General features: G+C 32.3%; 1 protein-coding gene across 1 annotated transcript in view; it reads right to left on the minus strand.

Annotated features, from left to right (window-relative positions):
• Nucleotides 1-7,092: 7,092 nt before the first annotated feature.
• Nucleotides 7,093-23,326, minus strand: part of LOC131849342 (nephrin) — a 328,927-nt gene continuing 312,693 nt past the window's right edge. Inside the window, exons 23-29 of the mRNA XM_059199397.1 lie at nt 16,003-16,173; nt 14,888-15,084; nt 14,157-14,322; nt 11,303-11,421; nt 9,815-9,950; nt 9,257-9,363; nt 7,093-7,905 (exon numbers count right to left, since the gene is read on the minus strand). Coding sequence (XP_059055380.1) covers nt 7,645-7,905; nt 9,257-9,363; nt 9,815-9,950; nt 11,303-11,421; nt 14,157-14,322; nt 14,888-15,084; nt 16,003-16,173 — 1,157 coding nt within the window. The 3' untranslated portion in view covers nt 7,093-7,644. The remainder of the gene's footprint in view (nt 7,906-9,256; nt 9,364-9,814; nt 9,951-11,302; nt 11,422-14,156; nt 14,323-14,887; nt 15,085-16,002; nt 16,174-23,326) is intronic.

Genomic DNA, 23,326 nt, shown 5'->3' on the forward strand with positions numbered 1-23,326 from the left:
AAACTAAAACCGTTAGTATAATATAATATATAAAACAAGTGAAAGTAACTAATACATAATAGAACCATTAAAACATCGCATACGCTCCCAACCTTCACCATTAACATATCAATATACCCGAATACGTACATTGTGATGATGTACAAGTCATGAACGGTGAGCGGAAACTAACCACGAACGGATTCGGTAATACGCACCGCCTTACTTGGCAGGTTTGATTTATTTAGTATCTATCCTTTGACATTTTTTGTTTGCACCAATTATTACCCACTCAGTACCACATATCTCACAGTTTTAGGTTGACTGGAAGAGATCTAAGGATAAGTCCACCTTTGCTCACATTGTCTCTAAATTATAATATCTTTTTATTATCTGTGCAATAAAGAATATATTCCTCGCAAGTTGCAAATGTTTTTATGAATAATACACCTGCCTTACTGCCTTCGAGGGTTTGATTCCTCGCACGCTTTTCTGAATAAGAATAAATAATAAATAACCCTGAACAATTAAATCAGCACCATTTAGTCCCGAGGTAAGCAAAGCTTGTGTTATGGGTACTAGACAACTGATATAAATACTCAGATTTTTTTGTAAATACATATATAAAACCCAGGCCGATACAAATAGTCGTAATCATGAAAACAAATATTTGCACCGTGCGAGGAAATGGCGTGATTCTTATATATCATCGTCAGTCCACCGTAGTCCACTGTAGTCCACTGCTGGACATCTCCCACTCCCCTGCCCTCGGCCTCTCTCTATGCACGCCACTGGGCATAATCTTCAGCCCTTGTCTTTCAGTTATTAACCGAAACTCTACGTACGTCATCGCTCCACCTAGCTGTGGGACGTCTTACACTACGTTTGCCAATTCGCGGTCTTTAGAACATGGCTACTCCAGCTAATATCAGTTCTGCGACAGATATAACCAGTCCACTGCCACTTCAACTTACAAATACGAAGAACTATGTCGGTGACCTTAGTCCTCTGATGAATTACTTCGTTTCGGATTTGATCCATTAGAGAAACTCCAAGCATATCTCTTTCCATAACTCGTTGAGCGACTTTGAGTTGGTGGACCAGTCGTATCGTGAGTGTCCACGTTTCGGCTCCGTATATTAAACTGGTCATAACGTGTTTATAGATATAGATGACTGTTATTACTTAAAATAAAATCGCTTCTGATTGCAGTTCCTAAAATCCCCTCCGATAGATCCCTCGTCCAATTCAAACGATCGAAATTACAATAGCCGAGGTTCGAACCCCTTGCCTTTGCGTTGGCCTTCAGCCGCTTCATAAGTCCTTCCGCGGGTTTGGAGTGCCATCTGCACTCCCTATTGTCTGGTGAAACTGTAAAGGCCAGCTGCGGCCAACAGCAGTAGAGTAGTCAGAAAAATGTTCCTGAAATAATAAAAATCGAATCGTCCGTAGCTTATAACTTGCACCACCACCTATTATGCGAACGTCTGCGTTTGACGCGAGACCTGTATTTAGGTTTAGATTTAGATGGAATCCATAACTCGAATATTAATGCATCGCTTATATATACGACAAAATTGAATCGTTCAACGACCACACATATACAAGGATTTTGTGCATTCAAGTAATACAAATAGGGTTTAAAATAAACCTTTAGTCGACATTAACTTATCAATGGCCAAATTTCATGAATGTATTTACGTACAAATTTCATGAACGTACAGGAATTATCAGTTTTTAATTAAATTCTGCGGTTTTATAAAAAGCAATGCGGTGCAAGTATTCGATGGTGGTAGTCGAATAATGAGGTTAAGCAACGTTGAATGCGGTCTAAATTTTGGATGGGTGACCATGTATTATCCAGTATGTTTTTCATTAAATTATGCTGCTAACAACATCCGCTATGTTTACAATTATTATTACTAGTAAGAAGTTCAGGTAAATACTGTGAACTTATTTTTTTTAACTAAGTTTGTACTGTATGGGAGATGAATCACGAACCTAAGAAAAAACCCTGCCAAATGCAGATTCTTTTCCTAGGTAATAAACTGATCTCCAATAAATTTGGGGTTGACGTAATACGTTTGTCTCTTCCATTCATCCCTGTTCGCAGTCATCTCGTTATTCACTCCTTTTCTTACCACTTTGACATAGTCCATCCGTCTCTCTTTCTTCCTTCCTCTACCCTCATTACCATCCACATTCATACCTACCGCTTTCTTAGGTTACATGTACAAAACTTTATTATTTGTTTTTAACTTAAGTTCTTAACTCTCTTCTCGAGAGTTTGAATTTATTCACCAGAGGTCGTCTGCTTTTCCTAATTACTACATCACAAAACTTAAGAGCAGGCATGATTTATCTTAATAATAATATAAAAGCGAAAGTTTGTTATTATAGATGTTTGGTTGTCTTTCACGCAAAAACTACTAAACGGATTCTAATGAAACTTTACAGTAATGTAGCTTATACATCAGAATAACATATATGATATAATAATAATAATTTATTTGCTCAGAAACACAGTACACGAGATGTAGTTTATACACCAGAATAGAATAGGCTATAAATTTCAGACGAAACTGCGGGCACAGCTAGTTAATTATATTTGATAAAGATGATTTATATTTCATTCGACGACTCGGTGGTCTGGCGGTCAAGCAAACCGCTTTACGACCGATGGTCGCGGGTTCGATTCCTCGCACGGCACAAACATTTGTATTCATGAGTATGATTGTTTGTATCGGTCTGGGTGTTTTCTATGTATTTACAAAAAAATATCTATGTATATGTATCAGTTATCTAGTACCCATAACACAAGCTCTAGCTAGGTTAACTTGGGTCTAGATGGTTCTGTGTGAATTGTCCTGAGATCATTATGATTATATTTTATACCCTCATACTTTGAAGACAAGGTAAATATAAAGTCGTTTGAGTAAAACTCCGTATTCGATTAAAGACTCAAAATCACCCAAAGGGATGTACAGACCCTAAAGTTGGGACCTTGACTTGTTCCACAAAAGATACGACATTCCCCTCCACAGGCGCGCATTCGGAATTTTAATTTAAATATCAAAGGTACAGGCCCGGAGCTAGGGATGTTTACATCAAAAAGGAAAGATTTTTAATTTAACATATACTCTTTAATTCAATTTATGCTGATTACACAATTATGAGCTTTATGTACGTAATATGAAAGTCACATTCGGAATTATCGAACTTACAACCTTATTTTTTATGTGGATATATCTTACAATGAGCGTGAAGATGTTTTTTTTTATTATTACATGATTTCGATTGCTTCAGTGTTTAATTTAATTTTTTTTAACGTTAAACTTTTTTAAACACTGATCACAATCAAATCATTAATGATCTATTAACAATATAAACAATTACCGAAGTTGTTTACAATATCTTTACGATGTGGTTCTTAATTATCTTATTAAAACTAAAAAAAAAAGAAGAAACAAAATTTACCCATTTAAGTATAATATTAATTTCGAATAAACCACATCCACTAGTAAATTTTTTAAATTATTCGCAAATTTTAACATTGACACGTTTAATTAATCAATTTTATTTATCTTATACATATTGACAATATATTTTGAACATTTGATTAGCACTTAACACTAATATGACAAGCTCTTGTTATTTTTTTTTAATAAAATACCCGAATAAATGATTACTCATTAGGCAATGCTATTTATATATGCAAAATATTAATTTTCACTAAAATTTTGCTGTAATTTAGACAATTGGAGGCTTTTGATTTTAAAATTATATATATATAATATATATATGTAAATATAAATGTATAATTATATAAATGACAGATAAATTTATACACATTATAAATATAAATATTTAAAAAATAATTGTAATAATTAAACTGATTAATAAATAGTTTTAACAAATTCAAATTTCTGTATATATATTATATTATTTACTTCTACATTACAATGTTTCGTTAAAAAAAAAACATTTTTGCAATATTTTACATAATTATAACAAAATTGATAATTATTAAAAATCAGTCTTATTTATTTTTCGTTAACATTTATTTTACAATGCGGTGCCTCAATTGTTTATATTTAGCAAAACAATAACCGAATTGTTTAAAATAATTAAAGAAAATGTCCTAACATCTAAACGGAGTTCGTTATTATTTTTTATTCTAGGTTTTGGCAATAATTTAAGTGATATTTTACCTCATAGTGGCATAAAAGTATAAGGCACGGTTTTAATATTAACTATTTTATGTAGAAGGACGTACAACACAGCTACAGTGTTTTAACTATCTAATGTTGGTTTTGCAAGAAAATTCACCTATATTTGGCACTTGTACGAAAGTTATAAAAAAAAAAAAATTCGCATGTTAAATTAATTTTTAAGCGAAACGAATGTTTTATTATTGATTGATATGTTTTCAATAATTGTTGACTGGTTGAATCGTGTAAAATAAAACAGGCGACGAAAATAAAACAAAAAGTTTAATAATTAGACATTTTTTTATTTCAATCCGAAATGTAACAATAAAACATTTCCGTAAATATAAAAAATCGTATTTCGTCATGGATGGACTTCCGAGAAATTGTTTTTTTTTCCATTTATAATTGAAATAATTAATAATTATTCTTGTATAATCGTAATCATTGATCAAAAATCAGTCGAAAACAGCAATTTTTTTCCAACAGAACATGTTACAAACACTACGAAAATTAAAAATAAAAGTAAGTAAGCTAACTTAAAAATAAAATTATTAAAACTTTGGTATCTGTATTAAAACCGATTATTTTTTGAGTAGAAAAGCTATAATGACATTATAGAAAAATTACATAATTAATAAATTTATATACAGTAATTTTAAGCGTGGCTATGTATAAATTATAATAAAAATAAAAATAATAATAAAATAAAACTTATAATTATTGTCATTTCGCTATTCGAGTGTTTTGTTTTATTTACATTATGCCAACATATAGCGAAAATTAAACAAAAATAAGTTACAAAAAATGCGTTTATGAAATGACATTAACCATTGGCAGTTTACTTGCAACAAAATATATTATCAGTTCTTTTCGGTTAAATTTAAAGATATATGACAAAAAAATATATTACACTATATATTTTCTCTTATTATGACAATAAATCGGACACGAATTGAATCCACTGAAATTGTGAATTAAATGTAGGTATATTTCAAATTCTATATAATCGATCTAGTACGACAAAGTTTCCTTCCAATCAGTTCAAATAAAAGAAAACAGCAATGTAGCCAATAAAAAAAAACGTTATATATGTAATTATTAAATAAAATTACATTTAATTATTTAAGAAATAATATGCATTAAGGATATAAAACTTAGAAGAATATTTTATTAAAAGTCATAAAAAGAAAATTCACAAAAAATATAAAAGTACATAGTTGTTTATATTTTTTAATTAAACAAAATAAAAATTAAACGAAGAAATAGTAAGAAAACTTTGTAGCACGTATAATTAAAAAAACTGTGTGCTGAAGACCACACGATGGAAGTGCAAACTTCATCAGCGAGTGTAGTACAGCGGTGACGCGGTCACTATATCGCACTCGCTCTCTCAGCGAGTCGAGCTGACTTTACTCGAACAAGTGTTATGTAGATTACTCACAAAACAACACCCTCAACCCTTTCAGACCTGATTTTTAAGTACATTTTCATTCTTTATGCCTGAGCGTAGATGTACTTAACCGATAGCTATCCATAAATGTCACAATAATATCGTTACAGTTACCCTCTTCCCCTGTCACAGTTGGTCACAGTTTGATTATTAAAATTTTGTATTTTACATACTAAAATAAATTCCACAAAGTCACAAAATCTAGGACCTCAATTCCAGCTCAATCTTGTGGAATTTCTATTTCCAAATACAAATTTGTGTAAAAAACAAAAAAACAAATTAGGATCCCTTAGGATTTTATGTTTTTTACACAACACTTGTATCTATTAATCTGTGACGTTATATATATATCTAGATGGCCCCTTATTGGTGGTTTTAGGAACTCACGACCAAATTTTTCAGATCTGAAAGGGCCAATGAAGTATTCACTTCAACAATAATAATAATAATACAATAATTATATAATACAACAATAGATGCATCCCAACGTTCATGAAGAACATTTAAAAACAAACAACGTTTATAACCGACGGGGCAATTCAAAATTTCCCAATAAATTGTGTTACAATTCAACATTCGTATTTCGAATACAAATTCGAACATTTAAAACTTAATTAAAAAGAGATCCTTCGCGGGAATCGAATTTTAGAAGAAAATTAATATTAATAAAGATTTAATTATTATCTAATAATATTGGGGCTATATTGACATGTATAATGTCAAATTAATTGACATTTGTAACAATTCAACATTCGAATTTCGAATTTTAAAATTTAATTAAAAATAAATTTCTATTTAATTAATTTTAAAATTCGAAATTAGCGGGAATCGAATTTTAGAAGAAAATTAATATTAATAAATATTTAATTATCATCTAATAATATTGGGGCTATATTGACGTTATACTTTATGACATTTTTGACCACGCGGTCAAAAAGTTGCATAAGAATGTACATAAAACGATACTATCGTAATTAAAATATTTAAATCTTTAACAATACAATGTGGACAGTGGAATTTTATTTTATTTATTTATCAAAACTTTTATATACAAATAAAGATGTAAATGGCGGACCAGTCAACCATAGAGTAAACAAATATTCACATTATGAAAATTTTACATTAATTAATTAAAAAAAGGAAGAGATAATTAGAAATTGAAAACTTTACATCACGTGTTTTAATTTGTTTTTTATACTACGATGATGTTATCAAGTATACGGTCTAGTAGCCTTCAGCCAATGGTCTGAAACTAACTGAAGCCTATGGATGCCTGAAAAAAATATAGCATATAATCGCCAATTTTCTGCGAACGGTCAAAAATGTCATCCGGTATATATTATTACTTATACCACAGTATATATACTGAGTTTTTAAACTTTTGCGTTTAGTATACCTTAATAATTTAAACGGATTTTATCACGAATTAATTTATGGTAAATATATATTTATTTACCTCTCTCGACGTTTCGCCGTGATCACGAGCTGACTATGTTCAAACCAGTTCATTTATTAATAATTATATTGAGTATATATCAGAGATTTTTAAGCCACAATTTGACAAATCACATGCAATATAGCCCTAATTCCTAAAATGATTTCTCATATAATTGGACAATTAAAAATGTCATTAACATACCTACAATGTCGGTTTGGACGTTATCTTGGCTTATTTTAATGATAAGTCAGTCGTATCATCATACACACAACCCGAGTAACTTTGACTATTGGGCTAAACCACTCATGCATAAGGCGAGCCATACACGGTACAAGAATGTCCCTCTTGACACGGTTACTCACTTAAGTCCATGCTAATTACGAGTTATGTTTTTTCAAACTGTCTTTTTATTATTAATGTTTGTCGCGACGTCTTTTTGAGACACTATTTTCTATCTAAACGCACACTTGCACTTCAGTATATCACATTCAATGAATTTTTATATCTATCTAAAATATTATACTAGTAATTTATATACAAATGCACACAGCACAAGGTCAGTTTGTTTATACCACATGAGTTTCACTTCTTTTGTTGTAGGATTCGTCAATTGTCACGTTTTGTTTCTTTTCTTTCCTAATTGTGCCGTATTGGGGTACGTCGGAGGTCAAATTCTGAACGGTGAGAATTTGACTTGAATTGCTGTTCTGGGGGGTGCTCGAGGAGATGGGGCTACCGTATTGGTTGCCATATTTGTGCCGTGAAGGGTCTTTCAGTATGGACTGGGGTTGTTTCACTGGAGCCGGCGTCTGTGGTAATTGAGGGTGCTGCAACAAAAATGGTAAGTTAAAATCTGCTTTCTTGATATATGATAGCGTAGCGGCTTTTGTATTGATTGCCGCATGCATCCTTATGTAAAGTGCGAATACTGTAACTACCATATAGTAATTTTTGTAGCTGTGACGTGGTCGTGTGGAATGAGTAGTCATGCTCACTAAAATGTCCAGACATGTGGCGGCGTGGTGGGCCGGGTCAATGGGCTCCCTAAAATATGGTCGAGCGCAGTGATAGCTGGCTCATCCGTCATACTCGTGAACGAGTGCTGCTTGTGGGGACTGGTCTGCTCTTATCACTACGACTGATTTAATCTTATTGTATGATTATATTTGACCCAAAAAATTAGTGCTTGTTGGTAGTTTGTATTCACACGTTTCGACTTGTAAATGTAAACTTACAAGGATTATTTAAAAGAGCAACACACAAGTTTCTTGCTCGTTCTTCTTGTGATGAGACAGCTTTCCGAACGAGTGGTAGATAAAAAACAAATTGTTATGACTATTCAAAAGTGCTTAAATGAAGTTTATTTGAATAAATGATTTTCTATTCTATTCTATTCTATCTAGAAACGTAACCGGCCTCGGTCTAGTGGTTTAGCACACGGCTTTGCTTCCGGTCGCGGGTTCGATTCCCCGCATACAAACATTTGTATTCATGAATATGATTGTTTGTATTGTATTATGCGGCAAAACATAATGGGACATTATATTACAATAACAACCACTGCCAACCTATGTTTAGTGCAAATAAATTTGATTTGATTTGATTTGATATGAGTATGAATGTTGTATCGATGTGGGTGCTTTCTATGTATATTATGTATGAATTTGCAAAAAGAGAATTTAAGTATTTATATCAGTTCTACAGTAGCCATAACACAAGCTCTGCTTAGCTTCAGACTAGATGGCGCTGTGCAGCAGTTAATGTTTAGTTTTCCATAATGTTAAATTACTATTTAACGCCATCTATTGTTAATTACTGTTTTCTAATTACTTGTGGATAGATAGACTTAAAAATAATCATTTAACCTCTGGGGTAACTGTTTACATTTTGTATTTTATACTAGTGTATAAAACACTGTTTGTAAACAGTTACCCCAGAGGTAATAAAACATTGGTTATTACCTCTGGGGTAAGCAACATGTGTTGTGAATTATCATTATATTTGGTTTAGCTGTTTTTTACTAGAATGTACAAAGATACAAAATATTAAAACTACTACGTAACCAAACAGAACACCATCGTTACCAGCGACAGTTTGCAGTTACCATCCGGTGGCTTACAGTTAGTTTGTTTACCATTTCAATTGCATAAAATAAATTTATTTGGTCTGTGTATTTACCTGTGTGCAGTTACCCTGATGAAGTACCGTGACATCGGGTGGTGGAACTGCCATCTTTTCGAGTCTCTGTCGTCTCAACGTCCCGCCAGTTGACTGTCTGTCTAGAGCTACGGAAAACAAACATTTTGTTTAGTTGATAAATAAATTCTATCTCACTAAAAAATATGGACCTCGGTGGTGTAGCGGTCTAGCACACCGCTTTACGTCCGTTGGTCGCGGGTTCGATTCCTCGCACGGCACAAAGATTTGTATTCATGAGTATGATTGTTTGTATTGGTCTGGGTGTTTTCTATGTATAATATGTACGAAAAAATATCTATGTATTTATATCAATTATCTAGTACCCATAACACAAGCTTTAGCTAACTTAACTTGGGTCTAGGTGGCGCTGTGTGAATTGTCCTGAGATTATTATTACATATATATTATTAAATTATTTTTATCTATTTTTGTCTCATCTGTTTGTACTAAATATATTGCTCTAAGATTGGTAAGTTATTTATTTAATTATTTACTGCCGTTGCTAGTCGTATTAGTAGTTTAAAAAAAATGTCGTACCATCAAGTCCATACGAGAGTGGGGGGCTGGCGACGTGCGAGGGCGACCCCCCCGGGAGCGCGCCGTTCATGAGGTGGGGCTTCGGTACCGGCTGCGGGGCGTACTGCTGCGGAGGCGTGGGGGTCCGTCCCGTTTGCTACATTATGTTTGTCTGTTAGTTCTTATGTTTTTATATATTGATATTTTATTAGAAAACCATCAGATTACAATTCAATACAATCAAGCATACATTTAAAGAGAAAGCCAACATCTATGCTAATAAAGAGTTTGTTTGTTTGAACGCGATAATCTCAGGAACTACTAGTTCGAATTGAAAAATTCTTTTTGTGTTGGATAGTCCATTTGTCGAGGAAGACTTTAAGCTATATAACATTACGCTACGACCAACAGGAGCGAGGGATCAGTAAAAAATGTTTCAAAAACGGAGAATATTTGAGGAAATTTGAGGGTTTCCAAAGATGATCGTGATAATGTTTTTAATAACCACGCGAACGAAGTCGCGGGCACGGCTAGTGTTTTTATAAATTACTAGCTGTATACTACGGCGATGCTTGCATTGAGTACATCATGATATTCCATGATAATGTGACTATGGATATATGAAAGGATATCTAAAATCGGTCGAGTTTTTTTCGAATTTATTCATTACAAACACGCAAAAATATTATAAAAAATCTAATATGCTATATTTATAATATTATATAAGTATATATGTTTCAGTAAATAAAATATTAATTTAGTTTCTTATTAAGAAATACATATTAGTACCTACTGTCTACCAATATCAAGATAATAAATAGAAAGCGTTGTAGGAAACAGAGAAGACGCAAAACTGACAATACTACTATAACATACAAAAAATTAAACAATATCTATGTACATATATATATATATATATATATAGTTAGTTGACCCGTGCAACTTCGTCTATATTACATTACCACACCTTTTGCAATATTTTCCATTGCAGCTCCGATCCATTTGGTCGTAGCATGTTATATACCTTAAATCCTTCCTCGATAACTGGACTAACGATTACTTGAATGACGAGCGTGCATGGCAATAGTTTTCATGTTCGGGATTTTCATTTAATGTTAGACATAGACACCTATATAAATACCTTTGCATTGTGAATAAACTGGATTTAAAAAAAAAGTAATTCAATTGAGTTTCTTGCCAGGTCTTCTCAATTGGATCTATATACCGAACTGGACGGTAGGGAAAAGAAATTATAATATAAAAACTTGACGTTCATAAGCGGCTAAAATGGCCTACATAAATGATTTTTGAATTTGAATTTGAAAACTATCCAACACAAAAATATTTTTTCAATTAGAACCAGTGGTTCCTGAGATTAGCGCGTTTATACAAACAAACTCTTTAGCTTTATAATATTAGTATAGTATAGATAAGGTTATAAACATATTGAATTTTGTAATATTAATAGATTTCATACAATAATATTAGTATTTAAATAGAATAACTTACTTGCTGGTGTAAATATTCGGATATGAGGGGTGGATATGACAGATATCTATCCGACGACATATTGTAATAGGAGCCGTCGAGAGGGGGCATAGGGCTCGGGGCTGGTATATAGTTTTTACCTGCAACAATTGAATTATATTACAACCAAAGAACTGTCTACGAAGATCTATGTACATATAATAAGAATTATGACGGCCGTGGTGACAGTTTAGTAGATCTGCTCTAGAAACTTTTGTATTTGTTGCGGGTGAATAATACGATGTTGCTGGTCGAGACGATGTATTTTACAAATGATGATGAACTGACAATGTGTACATAGAAATAATGATCTTATATACTAAATAACAATAGGAAAATGTAAGGTGGGGTGACACATAGATAGCAGTGCCTAGTAGACAATATTGAGTTTGTCTTACTAGACATTATTAAATGCATTTATTATTTTATGTATCGTGACTGTGTCCCATAGATATTCCCCCTTGAGAGAAAAAATATATATATATTACACACAAAAAAATTATAAAAGTTAAATGTAAAATTTAGATATTATGAACTTTTGCAACAATAAAAATTCATTATACCCAAATAACGACGTAAATCTTCAACTGTCGTGGGTTTAGGGTACTCGTCGATTGCTTGCCATTTTTCTTCCGTTGGTTTCATCCCTTGGCTCGTTATATGATAACCAAGAAAATCTAACTCATTTGTGAAGAACTCGCATTTGCTCATATTAATTGTTTGCGGCGAATAATTTGATTTCGCTAGCGCTCTCTTTGGTCTGTGCTTGTTTTTTATTCATCGAGATTTTTGCTCCGGTGTCCACCAAAATTCTATAGCCACTGTTAGAGTCGGTTATAGCTAGGCGGTTAGACGGATGAACAGCACAGCGTTCCGTCATATTCTGCGTCGAATCTAGTTTTCCGACGGTTGTCCATAGGAGCGCGGCATGTCACATTTGTATGCCTTTTCTTTATATTTGCGATGATATAATATAAATAATAGTCATTTTTCCGACTATGCAATGATTGAATTTGACCTAGATCGGTAGTTGCTGCGTCTGTTTGTGTGTGGCGAGTGCTTTTTATATCAGCAATTTTGATGGCATTAGTGACGACAGGTGTGCAATATATATATAGACAGCATTTTTGCTTTATTTTTCCAGGTTCAATTTTTCGTACAGATATTATATCCAGCAGGCAGTTGTGTTTACTGGGGGTCAGTATCCTTGTTGCACAGTATTACTTTTATGCCTCTTGAAAGCCGGTGAACCCGCTTCTGGGAAGCCGGTGGAAATGCAATCGTTGGTGGTGCGCAGGATGCGACAGAGATCTCTTGTTTGAAGGATCGTCTTAACGTCGGGGTCACCACTGTTGCGGGTAAATAATACATGTTGCTGGTCGAGACGATGTATATTACTGATGATGATACTGACAATGTGTACATAGAAATAATGATCTTATATACTAAATAACAATTGTTTTAGTAGACAATATTGAGTTTGTCTTACTAGACATTATTAAATGCATTTATTATTTTATGTATCTAGGTGACTGTGTCCCAATTCATAAGTACGATTGTTTGTACTCGCGTGGGTTTTTTATATATATATACCTAGCTATGCACGGGTATATATGTATTATATATATAAACCTTCCTCTTGAATCACTCTATCAATTAAAGAAAACCGCTTCAAAATCCGCTGCGTAGAATACATAGGGACGGACAGACAGCGATAGAGACTTTGTTTTATACTAAGTAATGATAATGATATGCGAATGCTAGTGGAATTAAACAAAATAATATAAATTCCTTAAGTAATGAAATGGACTTCCGCAAAGTGGTCTCACCTATGCTAATGCTAGCGGAATTAAACAAAATAACACATATCCTTTATATATAATATATATATAATGAAACGGACTTCCAAAACATGCTAGCGGAATTAAACAAAATAATATAAATCCCTTAAGAAATAAAATGGACTTCCGAATTGGCATGGATGAGATCCATGCCAATTTTTAAGGAGTAATGGGGGCTGCCTGAAAACCAGCGCTGTATAGATGCACCTCATTAAGATTGTGCTTATATCAGCAACAGCTGAGGCAGCTCCTATTGCCAACTTTCTATGTTATTATTTATTTCTCATTTTGTCTTATTGTAAACTGTATTATTTGTGTTATGTTGGCAATATATCAATTATCTATATATCTATCTATCTATTTAATAATAGCGGGATTAAACAAAATAACACAAATCCCTTAATACATTCTCCGCCAACAAGTTTTTCATAAAATATAAAAAAACATTGTATATCTATTACATATAAATGAAATTGGAGTGTCTGTTTGTAACATTGAAATAACCGTTTTTTCCTACATGCATATAAATATAAATACGGTACATACACCAAAAAAACACTTTTTACAATTTCTGTCTGTCTGTCTGTCGGTCTGTTTGTTCCGGCTAATCTCTGAATTGGCTGGACCGATTTTGACGGGACTTTTATTGGCAAGTAGCTGATGTAATAAGGAGTAACTTAGGCTACTTTTATTTTAGAAAAATAAAGTTAAATTCCACGCGGACGAAGTCGCGGGAACAGCTAGTATTTAATAAATTAAAGTAGGTACTCAGTGTCAGTCACTAGTGACTGATATACCCCATTGGAGTATTCTAGTGTCAGTCAACTGTGACTGACAAGACGGTCAATGTGTTAAGTAATAAAATGAGTTTCCGCAAAGTGGTCTTACACATGCTAATGCTTGCGGAATTAAATAAAATAACACAAATCCATTAAGTGAATTGGACTTCCGCAAAATAACATCCAATTCCATAAACTATATAAAAAAAATCTTACCAGCACTCCTTCCCAATGTACTGTGACCACTGAGATCCTTATGCCTGTGGGGGTGAGGTAACGTCCGCGCGTGGTCTCCCTCGTACACTGCATAGTTTGGTGGGGGGTAGTCCAGGGGAGGGGGGATGACTAGACCCTGATCATCCATTAGGTACGCGTCGGTTTGCTGTTGAAATATATATTTCATTAAAATAAGTGAAATCAAAATATATTTACTCATACAGACACAATCAAGTTGTTGTGTATTCAATATTTCTTCTATTTGATTATTTAATTGAATTAGTGCTAATCGGTAGTTTATATTCAGACACTTAAACGTAAATTGTAAAGGAAGAATAAAATTATTTAAAAGAGCAACACACAAGTTTCTTGCTCGTTCTTCTTGTGATGAGACAGCTTTTCGAATGAGCGGTAGATTAAAAAAATGTGCTGATTATTCCAAAGTGCTTCAATGTAAGTTTGTTTTGAATAAATGATTTTCTATTCTATTCTATTCAACTGGTTATATATAGTAGACAACAACACACGATGCAGGGGTAGTTCACCCTTGGTGTCCATCTTCAGGGAGGCAGCGCCCCAACTATATGGCCCTTGAGGCATGCGCTTGCGTAGGGCATAATAGGTCGCCCTAACAACTAGATAGGGCCTGAACTCTATCTACAGGGCGAGCTAACCGTTTACCATCAGACGGGCCGTATGATTTTCCACTATCGTAGTACAAAAAAAATTACCTGACTCAACATATGCCTGTTGGGCATCGACGGAACCTCAGGAATCGGTGGTGGCTGACGATCATCGCCGTCATCCTGGGAGTACGTTTCTGACTTTTCCGACACCGAGCTCAGGGTTTCTCCCGTCATGGTGTCATTGTATGATGATGGAGCGTACATTTCTATGGTCGCAGACTTGGATGACTGGCCGGCTTGTTCTAGACAGGCAGAATATTTTAGTTTATCTCACTAACTACCTACTCGCCCCAGCTTCGCACGGGTGTACATGTATTATATATATATAAACCTTTCCCTTGAATCACTCTAACTATTAAAAAATCCGTTGCGTAGTTTTAAAGATTTAAGCATACATAGGGACAGACAGCGACAGCGACTTTATTTTATACTATGTAATGATATTATAAACGCGGAAGTGTATGTGGATGGATGTTTGTTACTCTTTCACGCAAAAACTACTGAATGGATTTTAATGAAACTTTACTATATAATATAGCTTATATACCAGAATAACATATCACGCGGGTAGCTAACTAGTATATTTAATATATCTTCAGTATTACATTTAAAACTTTAACTTCAAAAATTTCGATTTATACTGCAAAAATGGTCGAAATTCTTACCATATGACCATAAGTAATTTAAATTATAAGTTGGAACATTATTAAGGTTCTCAAAAACTATACTTCTATGTGTGTGTGTAATATAACTAAACATTATTGACGGCGTCAGTGGTCTAGCGGTTTAGCACACCGCCTTTCTACTGATGGTCGCGGGTTCGATTCGCGCGGCATAAACTTTTGTATTCATGAGTACGATTATTTGTATCGGTCTGGGCGTTTTCTATGTATAATATATATGTATTTACGAAAAAAATCTATCTATGTATCTAGTATCAGTTGTCTAGTACCCATAATACAAGCTTTGGCTAGCTTAACTTGGGACTAGATGGCGCTGTGTGAATTGTCCTGAGATCATTACTGTTATTATTGTAAAAATTTAGAAAATTAAAAGTTTCAACAACTACATTGTTAAGGGAGAACTAATTACTAACGACACAAATACAACAACAGACAGACTAACAACAAAAGAAAAAAAGCAAATAAAACAAAACTTACCTTTCAGTCTGCGAGAGCGACGCTTTAAAATAAAACAAGCAATAAATGCAGCATTCAGTAACACTAGTAGTGCCCCGCTGCATGTCACGTATAACGTTACAGACTTGGACATGTCAGTCGGCTCAACATACTCAGTGGGTACTACGTTCAGTTCCCCTACTTCGGACGAAGCTAATAAAAGAAATCATAAACGAAAATTAGCAAATAATAATAGAAACAAAAATGTGATTAAAAGATAATTTCGTGGTATACATTTGTTTTTCTATCTATAGTAATGTTTTTTTTCTCGGATATTAAGTTCCAGTACTCGATGGATTTACATTATTTTGTTTAATTCCGCTAGCGCTAGCTAATTAAACATAGTGGAATTAAACAAAAAAAGTTGGATTTACATTATTTTGTTTAATACCGCTAGCGGAATTAAACAAAATAAGATGGATTTACATTATTTTGTTTAATTCCGCTAGCGGAATTAAACGGAATTGAACAAAATAATATAAATCCATCAATTAGTGAAATGGACTTCCGCAAAATAACACCTAATTCGATTAAATATTAAGTTCCAGGTTTTTTATGCATATAATTAGACACATAATTACTTACTTCTACTGAGACATCAAAATCTTAATTTCAGGTATTATACATTCTAAGTTACTTTATTTTATTTTTACATGGACTTCCTTATTTCTAGTTTACATTTTTATTTTTATTTATTTATTTAATTTCACTACTTATATTGCTATGTATTTATTTGCATATCTATTGGCTGTATAATCATTATATATCTTGATATACTTTTATTTGCTGTGTATTTCTGATAGCTAGCTTTTAATACCATTTTAGTATATACTAAAAATATTTGTATTTACTGTTTGCTATAATGTCACTAATTTTTTTCATTCAATTTCGTTTCTATCGATCTATATACTAGTGTTAGAAAGAGACAACAAGCGGATAGTATGAAGTAATTACTTACTTCATACTATCCGCTTGTTCTGTCTCTTTCATCTCGTTCTAGTTTACACTAGATAACCATTGCACCAAAATTATTGTGCTTATATAATTTATTTATTTCATTCAGGTTACTAATCGCCCATATTCTAAACTAGCTTTTGCTAGCGGCTTCGCTCGCGTTAATTTATCCTCTTAGGGGTGAAATTCATAAAAATCCTTTCTTCAGGGATACCTACGTCATAGTAGCTTTATGTATGCAAAGTCTCAGCCCGATTGGTTTAAAATTGACAAAGTTGCATACAAACTTTCATCCCCTATTTCATCCCCTTGGGGGTAGAATTAATCAAAATCCTTTCTTAGCGGATCAAAAAAACATTATTTACTTTCATAAATATCCGCACATCAAAACAAAGTTGCATCTTTATAACCACGAAATTATTTTTTTTAAAAGCACATCAATACACGAACTACTAAACACATCGTTAATTTGAGAATCGAACCTCTTATCCTCTTGTTGGTCCTCCGGTGGAGACAGAATCCAATCAGCAGTACATTCAAGAGGATCAGTGCTGTACCGACTATAGTCCCCGTGATGATGAACACTCCAGGCACATTGTATGAGTTATACTCCTCGGAACTTGACTGTACTGATGATTGGATTATGTCTGTTGCAGCGTGGAATCATTCAAATACAAATTTAAAAAACAATCATATAGGATTTTGTCAGTTGCAGCGTGGAATCATTCAAATTCAAATTTAAAAAAAAATCATATAGGACATTTTGTCAGTTGCAGCGTGGAATCATACAAATTAAAAAAAAAATTGACCCAAATATATTAGTGCTGGTTGGTAGTTTGTATTCACACGATTCGAATTGTAAATGTAAACTTACAATTTAAAAGAGCAACACACGAGTTTCTTGCTCGTTCTTCTTGTGATGAGACAGCTTTCCGAACGAGTGGTAGATAAAAAAAATTGTTATGACTGTTCAAAAGTTCTTAAATTAAGTTCTTAAAAAAAAACTCAAAAAAGAAACTTGCGTGTTGCTCTTTTAAACAATTATTGAATCTTTTCATTTCTTACTACTAATTCATAAGAGTACAAATATTAAATACACAATCAAATAGTTTTATACACAATTGGATAGACAGACAGACAGAATTTTCAATTTATAATACATCCACATTCATATATAAAACTCTCTTAAAACATTCTCTTCATTGCATCATATATGTTCATTCCAAGTTAAATCATTATTACTTATTACTTCCACATTCAAATATCTTTATTCATGTAGGTCTATTACAGACTCTTATCATATGTCAAATCTACCGTCAGTTCGGAATGATTTCGAGATTAGAAGAACTGACAAGAAACTCAGCTCGTATTCTTTTCTTATAACTATAACTTACTGAGACTACAGCATTTTCACAAATATATAATTATTTATGAAAATATGTACATTAAATATACATATAATTTGATTAAGTTATTAATAAAATAATATTTGTTCATTGAATAATATTTTCGTTATCAAAATGAAATGTATTTCGATATTCGATATCTGTACATATAAATTGAATTGAAATGTCTGTTTGCAATTTCAAGTTAACATCTTTTCATTAAATGCATATAAATTATAATATTATTACAAACGCGAAAGTTTGTGATTATGGATGTTTGTTACTCTTTCACGCAAGAACTACTGAACGGATTTTGATGAAACTTTACAGTAATATAGCTTATGTATCAGAATAACATATAGGCTATATTTTTTATTAAAATTTAACGTGGGCACAGCTAGTAAATAATAAATAAATAACCCTGTACAATATACACAGCGCCATCTAGTCCCACAGTAAGCAGAGCTTGTGTTATGGATACTAAACAACTGATATAAATACTTTTTTTTTGTAAATACTTACTTAATATTTTAAGAAAATATCCAGACCGATACAAACAATCATACTCATGAATACAAACGTTTGCAACGGCGAGGAATCGAACTCGCGACCATCGATAGAACACAACAAATGTAATGAGTAACTTAAGCTACTTTTATTATAGAAACTAGTTATTGTAATTAAAAAACATGTTAAATTAATCACGAATGAAATCCCGAATAACGGACAGTTGAAAATAAAATTAATTATAATAATTTATCGTACAGTAATACTGTTCGTTTGATGTTTTCATTTCGGAAAATCTGCATCGCATATTATCGTATAAATTTAATAACTGTTCGTATTAAAATTCTACTTTGTACGCAGTGTTTAAATAAACGTTGTTAATAGAATAGAAAATCATTTATTCAAATAAACTTAATTTAAGCACTTTTGAATAGTCAACATTTTTTTTTAAATCTACCGCTTATTCGGAAAGCTGTCTCATCACAAGAAGAATAAGCAAGAAACTTGTGTGTTGCTCTTTTAAACAATCCTTGCAAGTTTACATTTTACAAGTCGAAACGTAACATTCTAATATGAGTAGACAAGATATTGTTTTGGCACTAAGACTTCGCTCTGGACACTTTCCTTTAAATAGTTTTGCATTTTTAATGAGAAAATCTATAACTCCAAATTGTACGGTATGTGGAAAAATTGAAGATGTCTATCATATTATTATGGAATGCGCACGGAACGAGACCAAAAGGCGCGAATTGTTACCTTCTATTCGAGATGGTATCGGCCTCTGCAACAGTATTCTCAATAACCCAATAACAGAAGAGGCCATCAAAATGATTAATATAGTTAAATTTGGCATTAACGAGAGAAATATATAATAATTTAAATATTTTGTACTGTTGCACCGATGGGGGTGGCATATTCTCTGGAATAAACCCTCAATATTTAATAGATTAAAAAAAAAAAAAGTCGAAACGTGTGAATACAAACTACCAACCAGCACTAATTTATTTAGGCTCAAATATAAAAACACAATAAGATTAAATCAGTCGTAGTGATAAGAGCAGACCAGTCCCCACAAGTAGCACTCGTTCACGAGTATGACGGATGAGCCAGCCATCACTGCGCTCGACCATATTTTAGGGAGCCCAATGACCCGGCCCACCACGCTGCCACATGTCTGGACATTTTAGTGAGCATGACTACTCATTCCACTCGACCTACCTAGAAGTTTTCTATATATAATACGAAAAAAATATCTATGTATTTATATCAATTATCTAGTACCCATAACACAAGCTTTAGCTAGCTTAACATGGGTCTACGTGGCGCTGTGTGAATTGTCCTCAGATTATTATTATTATTATCCAATTTTGTCACATTAATTTCATTATTTTTGACCTCTACCCCGTCTCTGACACAGACGGTCACATCTCTAGTGTTATATCCCATATTTAGCCCCTTTTTTCAATACCCCGTCCAATTCAAACGGGGATCGAAATTACGACTTCATGAGCCGAGGCTCGATTAGTAATAATTCATAAATAAATATTTATTTTATTTTCAGTATTACCAGTGGCACTCAATGAGGAAATAGCCATTATTATTGCTAAAAGTTGCATATAGATGGCGTGATTGGTATCGATGGAATTCTTTATAGTTTTGCAAACGTTTTAAAAAACAAAACTGTGTTTTCAAAATAGTTTAATCCATTTTTAAAAAATTATATATACATGTTAAAATGAAATAATGCGTTTAGAAAAGTAATTATCATATATTTACTCATTTTGTTATTTTGTACTTAATTACACTTTAATCAGTGCTAATACGGGGCTCAATGTTTTCAAAATGCTTTCATAGATGGCAATGTTGTCATTTGTATCGGCCTAATTAAATGTCTTTTTTATATTTTCCAATAATAAGCACTTAATATATTGTTATTGTAAATCAAACATATAAAAAAGACATTTAATTAGGCCGAACAAGCAAGTAATACTATTTCCAATAATACTTATGTATGAAGTGTTGTCATATTAAAAATAAATACATGTATTATCGATTTTTTTGAATAATCGATAACAGGATTTTATTACAGCGCATTATTCGATGATGCTTTTAATGAGTCGTTGTGAACAGTAAATTTTCATTATTTGTATAGCAGTGTTCCGTTTCAAAGAACGGAATATAGTAGTACATTATTAGTGTCGTTGGTTATTTACATTTTTACTGAAAAATCGATTACATAATAATTTAAAATATCGAGTACGAATCGTAGCTGTCTTCGAATACTGGCAACTGGTAAGATTAAAATAGTTTTAAAAAAAGAGAGAAATCGACCCTAACTCGAATACCATAAAGTTTATTTTCCTTTCACATTAATATCATAGCAGTTTGTTTTTAACTTGCGTATGACTATGTGGTATGATGTTTAACGTGTATTGTTATTGTACGGTGCATACATTTCAAAAATTATATTTTAATGTTCAACAACAAACATTTCTTTCATACATTTCATACATGTCAAAAATTATCTTTTAATGTAGGTACATACATTTCTTTCATACATTTCATACATGTCAAAAATATCTTTTAATGTAGGTACATACATTTCTTTCATACATTTCATACATTTCAAAAATGAACTTTTTATGTAGGTACATACATTGTTTTCATACATCTCATACATTTCAAAAATTATATTTTAATGTACATACATTTCTTTCATACATTTCATACATTTCAAAAATGAACTTTTATGTAGGTACATACATTTCTTTCATACATCTCATACATTTCAAAAATTATATTTTAATGTAGGTACATACATTTCTTTCATACATTTCATACATGTCAAAAATTATCTTTTAATGTAGGTACATACATTTCTTTCATACATTTCATACATTTCAAAAATGAACTTTTTATGTAGGTACATACATTGTTTTCATACATCTCATACATTTCAAAAATTATATTTTAATGTAGGTACATACATTTCTTTCATACATTTCATACATTTCAAAAATGAACTTTTTATGTAGGTACATACATTTCTTTCATACATTTCATACATTCCAAAAATTTCATACATTTCAAAAATTATCTTTTAATGTAGGTCCTTACATTTCATACATTTCAAAAATTTCATACAATACATTTCTTTCATACATTTCAAAAATTATCTTTTAATGTAGGTGCATACATTTCACACATTTCAAAAATTTCATACAATACGTTTCTTTCATACATTTCAAAAAGTATTTTTTAATGTAGATACATAACACCCCATGTCAGACCCCTTGTATTTGGAAGAAACTTAAAAATAATGCCAAAAATATTAGATGAATATATTTTTAATACGAATATTGTTTTATTTTTGTTCATCAACTTTATCCCTCACTAACAATACTAGTAGTAGTACATAACCTGGTTTATACCGCTAAAGATATTGAAAGATATACGAGTAATTCGGAATGTTATCAATTACTTGCTTGCAATTACTTGCTTAGATAACAGAGTAATATTACTAGTAATAAAAACATTTGTAATACCCATATGTATACTACGTATGTATAGTAAGTACTTACGCTGCGGCGCCGTGAGACTCGTCTAAGTACCTCATCTACTCATCTACGCGCCGACCGACCAATAGGAGCGCGCCTCTCGTGTTTCCAGAAAGTTCGCGACTAACGGACGATATAGTAGTAAGGCAATGAGTGTCCCAGTGATATCATTATAATATTTTCTCGTTAAATTTTATTGTAATATACACAATTTCGCACTAAATAACGTGTTACCCCGTTACACATTTCTAATAATGAAAAACCTAGACCGACCCTGTTCACTTAATCTTACAAGATCTGACTTTAAAAATTACGATATCCTCATATAGCCTTTCATTTCCCCTTTCAATACTTTTTCGCATTAAAAAGTAGCCTTTCTCAGGGTCTACATTATCTGTCTACCAAAAGTTCAGTAGTTTTGGCGTGAAAGCGAGACAAATGAGTTACTTTAGCATTTATAATATTTGTAAGAATATCGCTATTAAAAATAGGGGTTGGTGAAAGACGGGTGAAAATTTAGGCGTGTATGTATTTTCAATGTAACATTATAAATAAATAAAAAATTGTCCATAATACAAAAAAATATTTTTTCGGGGTAGGCCACCCCTATGACTTAGGGGTATAAAAAATAGATAACAACCCTACCTCAGACCTGGCAAGTATACATATCAAATTTCATCAAAATGTGGGAGAAATATGGCAACTAACACTGTGATACAAAATTTATATATAAGATATAGCGGAATTCTCATTAGGTAAAAGAGGGGTACATCGTAGAATACATGAGGTATATACCAGTAAATTAATTGTAGCTAAAATCAGTCTCATACATATAACGATTGAAATAAAAAATCGTATAGCCCGATTTTGATACGTACGAGTATAAACGTATCAAAATCAGGC

The sequence above is a fragment of the Achroia grisella genome, unplaced genomic scaffold (genome assembly GCF_030625045.1).
Source record: "Achroia grisella isolate CSIRO2021 unplaced genomic scaffold, CSIRO_AGI_Agris_v1 utg1107, whole genome shotgun sequence".
Lineage (NCBI taxonomy): Eukaryota > Metazoa > Arthropoda > Insecta > Lepidoptera > Pyralidae > Achroia > Achroia grisella.